The sequence below is a fragment of the Danio rerio genome, chromosome 6, assembly GCF_049306965.1.
Source record: "Danio rerio strain Tuebingen ecotype United States chromosome 6, GRCz12tu, whole genome shotgun sequence".
Classification (NCBI taxonomy): Eukaryota; Metazoa; Chordata; class Actinopteri; order Cypriniformes; family Danionidae; genus Danio; species Danio rerio.
The window spans coordinates 38,684,862-38,698,629 of NC_133181.1; the positions used below are offsets into that span (position 1 = coordinate 38,684,862).

The following is a 13,768-nucleotide window of genomic DNA, read 5'->3' on the forward strand; positions in this document are numbered from 1 at the left end:
CTTCAGATAGCAGTTTGCTTCTGACCTTTGCATTCTACGGTCTGGATAAATCGCTGGTGGATTTTCTACAGATGTGTAACATCCCTTGAATGAGAAAAACGAGAATCTGCTCTGGATAAGTATCAGCCCATCATCCATTTACCTCCATTTTACAAGTTTCCTCACATGAAACGCTTTCTTCCTTCAGTTTAACTTCTGTGTGTTTGTTTTGCAAAACAGTATGTGCATTTTAAAAGAGGATGTAGGTGAATTAAGTAAGGCTCATTTTATTTATTGTGCTAATTCTAGGTATAAGGTGCAAACACAGATTATGAAGAGGCGATTGACACTTTGGTGGCATTAAAGGATCTGTCACTGTGTGTTGATTCTAAGTATTTAGCATCCATGCTGTGTAAATGAATGCACTGCAATGCAAAGATAAGTGAGAAATAAATTAACTGCATAAAAACAATTAAATTCACTTTCTGACAAGCTTAAACAGCTTTAAAATAATATTTACACAAAAATAAATAAAATTACATACTGAGATGCACAAAACATGTCAAACAAAACTGTAGACTATGTATTCACAAAGGCACACTGGATTCCACAATCGTTGCCCCATTTTGGCATCACTGTTACATTCCAATAAAGGCTCTTTTATAATCAGATATATTTTATGGTTCAGAACATTTCTGATGAAACAAAGTGTGGTTTAAAAGACTAAATGAATCAAAAAAATATGGAAAAATAAAACGATGAAACATGCTCGTAAATACAAACCCTGAATTCCAAATGCGGTAAAAAGTAAACAAAAGTTTAGAGAAATCCTGAACGTCAATACAAAACAGCCCAAAACATTGCATATGTGCGGCTCCATTAGGTTTGCAGTAATATATTCACATAACTCTTTATTTTCCAACACAGGCTCATTCTGAAAATATACCCCTATAAACATTTCTGGAGATTGCAAGTTTTGTAGCCAGAAGTATGTATGGCTGCTTTTCGATTTTAAAACGAACGCTATGTGGCGGTATGACGCTGTTCCTTTTTGCGATTACCAGCTGACTGCTTACCTCCGTATGGACAGCTTTTCCACTGCTACCAGTTTGTCCAGTAGCTCACCATGTATGTCGGCAGACTTGAGAAGTAGAGATGAGTTGACCACGTCCATGGGGTTCAAGTTCGTTGAAGAAAAGTTTCAGAAAGCAGGTAAGACAAAAACAGAAACCAAAAAATATATATAAATGAAGTAAATATAAGGGTGAGAATGTGGTAAAAAATGAAAATGTTTTAAAAATCAGATGAGGGCTTTTCTTTTTTTCTGATTTGCTTTTTAAAACTGTCGTTGGGTTTAGGGAAGTGGGTGGGTAGATCAGTTGATACTTTTGAAAACACTATTGGTTGGGTTTAGGGAAGGAGGAGGGTGGGTCAGTTGATTGGTCAGTCAGTCGACAGCGACCTCTTGTGGATTTAGGGTAGAACAGCAAGCCCGAATGGTTCTTGCGAGAAAAATTTAACATCCGATTAAAAAAAGGGTACACGGTGGCCTCTGGTGGATTTGTGAAAACAAACGGCAAAAAAATGTACTTCCTAGGACATATTTGGCACTCTCCAGAAATGAATATGGTGGTACATTTTCAGAATGAGCCTGAGTTGTTATTTTCCCAGATGAAATCTCCATGGCTTTAAAAATGGCATTAATAATAATAAAAAATCAATAAATAAAAAGACAGAGCATTTAAATCTCTCTCCATTCCCTTTAGTCACCCCCTCAACTTCTTAAGGGGAACAAAAATAATATAAAGGCAAACTTATGATTCAGAATAGTCATCACTATACAGTAGCAGACTTGCAAAATCAATATAGAAATATGGGAAAGTCATAATATGCCAGTGCACTAATGTAATGTAGCACATTCTGATTATGAGTAAAAAAATACACTCTTACAATAAAATCTGGATAAAAGGAATGAACTTGAACCTAACAAGCACATAATATATCCATGTTAATAATTCAGTTTCATTCTTATTTTATCGAAGTCGTATATCACGTTCATATCATTAAGTGCACTCAGTTGCAATTATAAAACGTATTTGATTTTCCAATAAACTAAGCTGTCACGTAGCCATAAAAAATCTGCTGATAAATAATGCAACTGTTACTCAATTACGACCATTATGTTTTAATAACAATTTATCTACAAAATCGACTGACATCACTGTATTCTTTCCAAGGAAAGTGCACTGTCACTGAAGCGTGAAAGAAAAAAAAAACATATATAAAAATTACAAACATACACTCAATATATTTTCCAAAGCTCATCTTTGATCTCAGTGTACTATACAATAAAAATCATTCTGTTCTTTTGAGCAACTTCTTCTATTAGTCACAAAAACAGTGTCTCTCTCACCGAAAGTCTTTGGAGGCTTGACTCCGTTTTTACAATTCTTCTATTGCTGTCTGTTATGATGCTTTAGCTGTTAGCTGCAGAGTTTAGTGGTCTCATAATCCAGAGAGTTGGGCAGACGGGCATTAAAAGATTGGAGAGAGGCATGAATGCGCACCACCTCATTAGCTGTCAGTTTGAGACGGTGGCGTAATAAGCAGGCAAACAGATCCAGAGGTTGTTGACCTGGCGGAGAGAGACGGTTGACCCGGTCTCGGATCTCCAGCAGCTGGAGCAAGGCCGAGTCCTGCGAGCCCTGCGTGTATGGATAGTCCAGCTGCAGGATCAAGTCCCGGATCGCTTCCGGGTCAAAATGCATACTGTAGCCGAACACTTGAATGCTGTTAATCTTCATATACCCCAGGTTTCTAGTAGGGTCAGCCATTTCCAAAGGCTCCAGGTAAATGCTCTCATTACCCCCGGCTCCAGAAGTTTTAATGCGGCTTCTCAAATAAATATGGATGGTTTCAAAGAAAGTCTTCCACTTGTTCCCAAAAGTCAAAGTCCAGTTAAAGCACTCCAGTGGAAGATCCAGCTTAGTCGACTTCCAATCTGGAAAACCGTTCTCATTTACAGGAATTAGCCAGCTTTCAGAGTGGCTGCCTCCGAAGGGATTGATAAAGAGGGTGAGAGCGGGTTCCAGAGTGCTGTTTTTTGTAAGGCAGATTTGAAGAGAGATGCCTAAAAGCATATGGACTAGGTTGGATTTGTATTTATTACTCTTTAGCGTAAGCAACATCCTCTTCCTCCATGAAGGATCGAACCAGCTATTCAAGCGCATGTCATTGCTTATAAAGATAGCGTGGACCTCCAAGCGCCGATCAGCTCTTTGGAGGAGATAGCGAAGCTCCAGGTCTTGAAGATCAGTTTCAAAGCCCAGGTAGTTCTCGGTGGAATCTGCCACCATTGGTCGACAGGCTCCTTGACTTAGCATGTAGCCGATGTTGCAGCTGCCGCAGCGAGTGTGGTTGTCGCTGGCACACACAGCACAGGCGGCACCTTCGCCAACGGAGCATGGTGTGGGAACCTGGCAGGTGCTGTGGTCGTATGCACAAATGCAGGTGTGAAGTTCTTCCGAGAAGGATCCCAGCTGGTTGTTTTCAGAGCAGTATAGCAAAGACTGGAAGTAGTTCAGCCAATACGACTGTGGCCTGTATTTGAGGATAGATAAGATGAATATCAGTCTGTTAGTCTGCTTAATCAACGACGGCTGAGATTACATTGTTATGTACGGTGGCAGATGGCAAGATTAAAACTAGCACAGGCATATATCTGCCCCTTAAAAAAGAAAAAAATAACAACATTGTCAAAAATATAATGATAAATACATGTATTGTTAATTTCTATAAATGTTCAAAGTATGGAAAAGAATCAGGTTATCTTCTGTCCAATCCATATCCATTTTCACACAAAAAAAGCAAAATAAAGAAAACGGACGTTTTTCCATTTTCATTTGCTCACAAGAAACGAAGAAACGAGATTTTCGTTTTTTTATTTAGTGTAAGAAAATAGATAAATGACTTTTTAAAATTCATTGTACACATGTAGGTGGTGCTGAAACGCCAACTTTCAGAGGACAGAGAATGTAAACTTAGTTTGTGTATATATATATATATATATATATATATATATATATATATATTAATAATAATAAAAATTAAAAGCCTGGGTGCTGGTCCACAGAGGGCTCTTATTTTGAAGGCTACATCACGAGCTTAGATTTGCTTGACCAATCAAAGGAAAGTTGGTGTTTCAGCACCACCAACAAGTGTATAATGAATTTTCCTACCCTAAAAAAAAAAAGAAAAGAAAATCGAACCAAAATCTCTTCTTTTTTTTTTTTTGTTTCTTGTGAGCAAATGAAAAACGGAAAAACTGCAGTTTTCTTCATTTTCCTTTTTTTGTTTGAAAACAGATATTGGACATCTTTCTCTAACACCTGAAGAGTTCAGATGCAAAAACCGCTAAACGCCACTTCTGCCATAAATGAGCTAATGACATTGAGCAAATACTTTAGGCACGTTGTACATGTTCAACAAATATTTTTGCTCCAAATCATCCAGCGTCAGCACATTCAGAAATAACAGTTTGTTGGCAAAAGCCTCTAAACACCTTTCACAGCAAAATATTTTTCGAGAACCAATCAGAAGGTGCGAATCAAATCATATGTTTTCAATTTAATGGCGTGCTGATAAGCCAGCTTTTATGAGAAGACTGTTTTATTCCATTTCAGATTTGCATTTTAAAAGATAGACTTTGATGAGTCTGATATACTATAGCTACATTAAACAGCAATTCCATTTCAGATGCTATGAGGATAAAGAATAGACGAAAAACAGACCTTGACCTTGAGTATGGTAAGAATGAATGAATGAAAGCTTCAATTCTAATGTTATTGATTTATACAGCTATTCGACAGATTTCATAAATTCATTTACTTTTAGTCCCTGGTTTATCAGGGGCTATCACTGCAGAATAAACCACCACTTACTTGACAGATTTATGTATTTTTAATTTTTGGTGGTTTGTGTAATGGGATTTATGTTTGTAAAATTATTTCTAATTGCATCGTTAATGATTTTTCAGCTAATTACCATGTCTTGTCCCAATACTGTAGGTTTATTTAGAGATTTTTGCAAAAAAAGAACAAGGGGATTTAGCTGTTTTTAACGCAAAATAAAATCTACCTTGTTAAAAACAAATTATTGTCTAAAGTGATTTTAAAGTTATTTTATTTACCACCTAATAACCTTTTCAATATTTATAAAAAGAAACTTCTGAACCTAATTATATTAGCCTGATAGAAAATGCTAATTTACAAAAAAAAAGAGGTCTGATAGATTTAGAGGATTTTTCATCTGAACTCTTTATATTATTTATTTATTACTTATTTTTATTTTTTTGTAAACCTGTAGGATTCTGATGCCGAAGGAAGTTGCAAGTCTAAGCCTTATGAAGACAGATTTAAACCGCTGTCCTCAAAGTTGGTTATGACCTAAATCAGGGTTGCTGGTATGTTTTGTAAGGCCAGGAAAAACAATATGCTAATTTCTCTGAATAATATGGATTTTTAATGTGTTTAAAAAAGTTTGATAGTTTAATGCAGCATCAATTTCCACTGTGCGTTATGCATTATGATTTTCTATTAATTGGAATATGCAATGTGTAAATCATTTGTTTATAACGAATTGCTGCATTTTGGTGTTAGATGTGATCTAGATCTGTGATCATTTAATTAGTAAGCATTTTAAAAAATTAATTAGCATCTAATTAGGCATAATTACAACAGCACAGCAATTAGGCTTAAAAATAAAATAATTCATTAAAATAATTAAGTCAGCTTTTTAAAAGAAGGAAGACACTTTAATGCAGATGCCAATATTGATTACATATAAACTGTATGCCAACATCATATCTAAACTAAATTATTATTATTATTAATATTATTATTATTATTATTATTATAAACATGGCAAAAAAATGTCACATACTGTAGCATCTCTGTGCACCATGTTTTATTTAAAGAACATCTGGGGCCTCATGTATCAACGCTGCGTACGCACAAAAACTTTGCGTACGCCAGGTTTCACGCTCAGAATCGCTCACGTTTGGATTTACTAACAATGAACTGAACGTGGGAATTTGCGCAGGTTCACGGCAGGTTTCTGGCAGGCGTACGCACATTTTTTGTGCGTGTCTGTTTTATTTCCATTGGCGACTCCTAGAGGCAGTTGTGTTAAATTCTTCTCTACAAAGTGTCTGATCCTTGCAATGGCGTCTGTATGAGACGGGTTCATATAGTAGGTATGTAAGATTTCCATACCATACAGTTGACCAGCTAAACATTAAAGCACAATTTGCAGCGGTCGCCTGTTTTCCCAATGTAATCTGAGCTATCTACTGCACGCACATTGCTATAAAGACACTATGTGAAGATAAATTTGCATGCGTGAATCAGAAACATTTCCATTCAATAAATGTGCAAATAAAATATGATGCACAAACTTATTGATGATTCCTACTTGTCTTTCTCGTGATAAATAGTGGGCAAAATCTGATATGTAGCGGGGAAAATAAAGAAGAATGAATTCATCAGACGCTGGATTCGAGCCGAGTTATGCTCGAACGTGTCAGTATATGATCATATGCTTCTTATGAGGTGCGCCACTGAGACTGCGAAGGGTATCGCAACATTTTACAGATATAAACCACACTATTTCTTTTTTAAATGCACTCAGTGCGATGTTCAAACCCAACTGTGTTAACCGTATCAGCTAAACTCTCCCACTCTATTTTTTTTCTTTTGTTGTTAATTCCGCCGAACAAACTTGCAAATAACACCGCTTTTCTCCGGTCTACCTTCGAAAGCAGCACCTCCATTTCACATTCTGTTCAAAGTTTCTCTTTTTGCTTGCTTTTGCCATTGCTTTTTCGTTGGGTTTTTACATTAGCATAGTCATTAGCATATTCATACGGGGGAGGAGGCAGGGAGGGGTTTTGTGCTCGTGCATGTTGCGCTCAGTTTCACGTTCATTCAGATGTACAAAAGAATATGCGTGAGACTCGGCGTACGCAGTGTTTCATACATCTGAATTTTTTTCTGCGTACGCAATGTTTTAGTAAGATTTCCACGCAAGTCTTCGTACATGAGGCCCCTGGTTTTCAGGTTGTGACCTAAAAATGGGTTACTGGTCCGATTTGACCATTAATAAAAGGCTGAGGGAAAAACAAGGCAAATTTCTCAGAAATTCATTCATTTTCCTTCAGCTTAGTCTCTATTTCCAAGGTCGCCACAGCGTAATGAACTTCCAGCTACTCTAGCATATGTTTTACACAGCGGACACCCTTCCAGCTGCAACCCAGTATTGGGAAACATCCATACAGACTCATTGACACACACATACACACACTCATACATACACACATACTCATACATATATATAAATACACATTACTCATACACAATATACCATTACACGCATATCTTTTGATTGGAGGAAACCGGAGCATCTGGAGGAAACCCATGTGAACACTCGGAGAACATGCTAACTCCACACAGAAATGCCAACTGGCCCAGCCAAGACTCGAACCAGCGACCTTCTTGCTGTAAGGGGACAGTGCTAACCACTGAGCCACCGTGCCGCTGTTCTCAAAAAATCTCAGATAAAAAAGCTAATAGTTAATGCTCTTCATCCATCAAAACACACCATACACTCTCAATTTCCTGTGCATAATGTGATTACATTTACAAATGTATATATTTGTTATACCTTCTTTGACAAGTTGGTTCTTTTTCACTGTGTACACCATACATTTAATGTATTTATGCATTTCAGTGTTCATTAATATTAATTATTCACCTTCAATCAAACTTATGATAATAAGCTATTATAGTTTAATAGCAGAATAATTGGGCTTGTGAAAGAAGAGGGAAAACAATTCTCAAAGAATGTTTCCTTTTAAGCACATTTCTATTTATTTCTCTACAATAAACTGCAACTTTGTTTCAAAGAATCCAACGCAAAATCTAGGTCCTGAAGCAAAAAGCAGCTGAAAAGCACTCTATCAACACTAGTCTTATTGATTGCAGGTAAACACAAAGTTATCTCTCCGGAGACAAGAACACTAGTGCTCTCTTTCACTCTAGAGCAAACTGACAAACATTCCTCTCGGCAGCCAATGGAGTCTGAAATACAGGCTCAGGAACACAAGTAATAATGATGATAAATGCTATGTGGAAAGCTTTCCTCTCTTGATACAGTAAATGGGGACATTATTCCGTCTCGGAATTAAGTATCAGTGTATTTATCACCACAACAATGAGGATATAATGAGTCTGTTGTGCTCACCTTTCACGCGGCAAGTTGATATGGGGCTGCTTTTGGCACCTCTTGCTGAGGCTGAAGAGCTTGTAAACCACTCGCTGGGCTCGTCTGAAGAGACTTTTCATGCTGCTTTCCAGCTGCTCGTAACGCCGCTGAAACACACCATCCAGCGACCACAAATGTTGGATGGTGGAAGAGTTGAGAAAGAAATTCTGCGGCAGCCTCATCAGAAATGTTTTGAACTCATCTGTTGAAGAAAGAGTTTGTTCTTTCAGATATAGCAGAGTTGTCATGTAAACTTGACTGAACAATGGGCAAACGCCTGAACATGCCGCCTTTATTCTTCACTCTTTTTGACAACAAGAAGAAAACATTGCACTTTTTTTTTTCGAGCAGTTCCTTCAGAGCGTTTCATTTTTAGCTGATGGGGCAGAACTTTGAATACCTTTGATGCCCCTAAAAGAAGGACACATTTACAATACCTGAGAAACTATGTATACCTGGCACTTACTGATAGCTCTTGTAACATAAAGTTTTAAAGTAATTGAACTCTAGGATATTTTGGGAAAGGTGTGGAAAAAAAAAAGATGACAGTGTGGAAGAAAAAAATCCATGCGTTTAATTTTGCTCAAGCATTAATGGTCACTGTGGGGTGACCTCGACGGGCTGTAATACAGTACCTAAACATTATGCTAAGTGCTCTCATTCATATGCTTGATGAAAGATGCTGGATGGGCAATAAAGCATTTTATGGGTGATTAATCCTGCTCGACGTACTGTAAGGCAATATGTTGAGCAGGATCTTTTTTTCTGATCTCACACTGGCTCTGAAGGGCATGGATGTCAGGAATCACTAAAAAGTTGTTCAAACGTATTCAGTCTGGCCTTAAAAATAGTGTGAGATATGACAGACAAAATAAAATTCTTGTTGAATACAAGTTTATCCTCTGAAATGTGCTGAGATTTAAACAGAAAAATACTTTTCAGGCAAGACAAGATCATTAATCATCAAGACATTTTTAACCAAACTGGACCACTGGTAATGTACTGCAATTATGTTTTAAAGAGAGCTTCTTATATACCCCGGATCACCCATTTTACTCTTACGCTGCCATCAGGACATTGTTTTAGAGTTCCTATTTGCAGGACAAATAGAATTAGAAATTATTTTATAATGGTGGCCATTAGGTCATTAGGTCAGCAGGCAGGGAGATGCCACAAAAAAAAAAAAGATGTACGTTGTGTGGTAATATTTTGTTAATGTGTACATGGAATTTCGCCTGTGTTATGGCACCTTGCTGCAATTTTAGTTTCCCTAAACGGCATAATAAAGTTTGAGTCTGAGGGTACTTTCACACATAGAATTTTGTTTTGGAATCTGTCTCGTTTGCCCAGTTAGCGGGGTTTATTTTGCATATGTGAAAAATGCCAAAACAATTGCTTTGAGATCGCTTGAATGAGGTGGTCTCGGCTTGATTGAAATGAACTCTGGAGCGGATCGATTGTAGTGAGAAAGTGATACGATCCGAGCCCGGTTAAATTACAGTGTTTTATGGATATGTAATAGGCATACGGCTGTATGAAGAAAGAATTATGAGTAGGGCAGGAGGTCATTCAACAGACATCCCAAGTCTCCTGGAAGTTCTGGGAGACTCCCGCAAATGCACAGAGACTCCCGAATGCCTGCAAATGAGTGATAAACTCCCGAAAAATGAAGCGTGCCTCTCCCGGTCCTAAAATACGTTGTGCACCCTTCTCACCCCTCCCCACTGCATCCCTCCTCGATCTTCAGACACGTCGCACTCACCTTGTCAAACACCACCAAACCACCCCTCCCCCCGACAGCTGAGCAAGATTCTGCAAAATAAATCATGAAACTCTGACCAATGTGAGGAGAGTTTACTCATACATGACTTGTTTTAGCTCTTTTGGTCCATTTAGAAACTTTGCCGTGTGAAAGTGAACTGCAACAATGTAAGAACTGTAATCCCTGTTTCGGAACAACTATATCGATTTACAGATTTGAAAGCACCCTTAATCTACTTGCTGCAAATAATACAATTAAAGGTTCAAGAAACTCTGGAGTACTTTTTTTTTTTTTTAGATTTTGACATAGTTGTGTTTGTTGAGCATCAGTTCAGAGAACGTTAGCACCTGTTAGCTTTTATTGTGGGGAAAACTGAATAATTTAGAAATTTTGTCAGCTAATTTCATCTTCCGAGTTTAAAATCATTACTGAAGCGGGATCAGATTGGTGATGTATCGCCATCTGCCTGTCCACTGATGACATGTTGGTTTCTCATTATTATTATTATTAATAGACTGAGTTTTCTTATCCTATGAGAATACCCTGCATCTTAATTATTTATGACTACACATGCTTTCAGATGACAGACTAATTTGGACAGACCACTGACCCACCAAGCTGTGAGACTGCATACGAAACACAGTATTTAGTCATTGAAGGCTTGTATCTGCTTGTTTCCATGATCCATGGAGTTTGTTGCATGCCCTGATGCTGTTAGGTGCATGATACAGCCAACCTGTTTGTGTGCAGCAAGCATTTTTGTAGGAGATGTTGAAGAATGCCAGACTTTGTCTTTTATTAGTTGAGTTTGTTACCATTCAGACACATTGCCGTGCTACCATGTTCGCACATGTTTAAAATCCCCCAGATTACCAGCAGGGCTAATGGTTAGATAGACAAGGAAAGAGAGCCGCTGTACTGCTATCCTTGTTGTCCGCATTCAGACCCGGGGTTTCAGGAGGAGAGAAGTCCTCTTCATATATAGTGTTTATATAAACATGATTATCTTTATAATGATATTACAAATTGTGATTATATATTTTATGAAATTAGCATATCTTCTTTGTAATGGCATTAAATTACTTACTGTTTATTTCTTTGCAATTTAATACTGTAAACTAGAAAATCATGTCTCCTCACACTTTGTATCAGATTTTTTATTTTATTTTTTCTTGAGCTGGTGAGCCAACAGACAAAAGCCCTTCGTTTTTCCCCTGTTCTGCCGGTCACGCCCACTTCTCCCTCTGCTCGCGGTGCTCCATGCCCAACATGATGCATTTCTTGAAAAAATTATGAGGTAGAACTGAAAGAGGGGGGTTTCATGACCATTTAACAGCACACATGTGTTTAGATTTAGGCTGTATGCAAGAGGAAAATTAGATGATAATTGGCCATTAATTTTTGTAATTTTGTAAAAAAATAAAATGGTGCTTATAAAAGATGTTTCCAGTGAGTTTCACTATATTGCTTGTTTCATAGGATACTTATATATTTAATTCCTTTTACTCTTCTAAGTACTTATATTTTAATGTATTTTTATGTTGTGATGCAAACTGTAATGCATGTTTATATTGATTATAAATGTTCTTATAGGGCTTACAGTTTATTTTTAAACAATGTTACTTGTAGCCAGGTTAAAAATTTCAAACAAAACAGATATATTTTTTAAAATAATTTTTACGTCCCCAAACATATTTAGAAATTGAAAGATAATACAATTAAATAATTAAAAATGTATTTTTAATTATTAAAAAAAAAAAAAAATAAATAAAAATAATATATATATATATATATATATATATATATATATATATATATATATATATATATATATATATATATATATATATATATGGCGGCGCAGTGGGTAGCACGTTCGCCTCACAGCAAGAAGGCCGATGGTTTGATCCTCGGCTAAGTTGGGGTTTCTGTGTGGAGTTTGCATGTTCTCCCTGCGTTCGCGCGGGTTTCCTCCGGGTGCTCCGGTTTCCCCCACAGTCTAAAGACATGTGGTACAGGTGAATTTGGTATGGTAAATTGTCTGGAGTGTGTGTATGTTTCCCAGAGATGGGTTGCAGTTGGAAAGGCAGCTCCAGATTTGGCTTTAGTACTGACTAATCTAATGTATATGCACAAATACAATATTGTATAGCTTCCTATTAAAAATTAAAATATAAAAGATAGATTTGTGAGGGGTCTACTTACATATGCTGAGCACTGTGTGAACTTTCCAAGAAAGGGAAGTTATGTTTAGCCATCTTAAACAATAATTGACCAAACAAAATTAAACTGAAAAATTAGCTAAACTACAAATATAAAATAGATTTCAGCTTTCATCATTGTGCACTCACTTTATTATGAATGGGTGATAATTAATGCACAGTATGGCAAATGATGTCACTCATTCTAAATAAAAAAGCCAATCATCACCTAGTACAGTCATCGATCTCCAACAGAAAAAAGCAGTGTAAGGCAATTTAGGCATAATAAACGGTAAAACTATTACGATGGTCCATTTGAGCATTAGTAGACTGCCTGCTTAATATCTGTTGATATGCTCCTTCAACAGACATTTAACTGACTATAAGAAACTTTGCAAGTACATGTCAACTTACACTAACCATAACTCTAACAGTCTACTTACAATCTAATGAAAATTAGTTGGCATGTAGATGCAATGTAACTTAAATTTAACAAACAGACCATCAAAGTAAAGTGGGGCCTAATAAACAACCTTTATAGGACAGTTCATGTCAGATTGTGCTGCTGATTTTAAATATTTTATTTTTGGGATTTTCAGATTTTATTATTCAAGTAGACATGACATGACCTTGGAGATTTTGCAAGTATGGATGAAGAGTGAACCAAAAAAAGGAAACATTTCTTTGTCCTAGACCGTGTAGTGATACTTGAAAAATCTCTCCAGGAGGACAAATGAACCTGAAAAAAAGTGTGAAACATGACTGAATTCAGTCTCCTACCTGAATCTTCAAACTCTTTGTAGGTAAGAGCCCAGGATTCAGAGATTCGCAAAAGGCTTTCCTCCATGGCCTGGATATCCATGTAGGGGCAGTTGCACTCTGGAAACTTAGGGTCACACTTGCACCAGCAGTCATTCCCTCGGCAGACAAAAGTTCCCTCTCCATTGCAGGCAATGTAACTTAAAGCTGCTTGGACGAATGTGTCTCTGAGATAATCTGGCAAAATGACCTGCAAGCCTTCAGTTACAGAGAAAAGAGAGAATACTGTGTTACCTGAACAAAGTGGTTTGATAACAAAAACTGCCACCAGGTGCATACATTTTCTATTCAACAAATGAGAATGCAGTACATGCCAATCAAATAACAAGAATGTCTTCAAATACATTTTTGTTCCAAGTGAAGAAACATATTGTGAAAGTAAGTTATTAGTTCTGTATTACAATGTATAATTTGCTTTTACTATAAATACACAAGAGTGTTAATAGTCATAAATTACAATTTCTTCCAAAATATTAAGCAGCACAATACAGTTTCTGCAGGTGCTAAAAAGGTAGATTTAAGGCATAAGACATTTAAGACCAAGTGAAGAACGTGTAATGAATCATTTGAAAGTTTACATTTGTAAGAGAATAGATGTTGAATTTCATTACCAACCAAGTTCAATCCTCATTACTTTTTAATTAATTGAAAAGCAAATTTTCAACAGAAAAAACCTACACTGTACCTT

The 13,768-nt window shown here is 36.8% G+C and overlaps 1 protein-coding gene across 3 annotated transcripts in view; it reads right to left on the reverse strand.

The window, feature by feature from the left end:
* Positions 1 to 255: 255 nt before the first annotated feature.
* Positions 256 to 13,768, reverse strand: part of brinp3a.2 (bone morphogenetic protein/retinoic acid inducible neural-specific 3a, tandem duplicate 2) — a 69,231-nt gene continuing 55,718 nt past the window's right edge. For 2 of the 3 annotated variants that reach the window (XM_073952398.1, XM_001341533.7), the window contains 3 exons: positions 13,042 to 13,278; positions 8,278 to 8,500; positions 256 to 3,579 (listed from right to left, as the gene is read on the reverse strand). In XM_073952398.1, coding sequence (XP_073808499.1) covers positions 2,463 to 3,579; positions 8,278 to 8,500; positions 13,042 to 13,123 — 1,422 coding nt within the window. In that variant the 5' untranslated portion in view covers positions 13,124 to 13,278 and the 3' untranslated portion in view covers positions 256 to 2,462. 3 annotated transcript variants of the gene reach the window in all.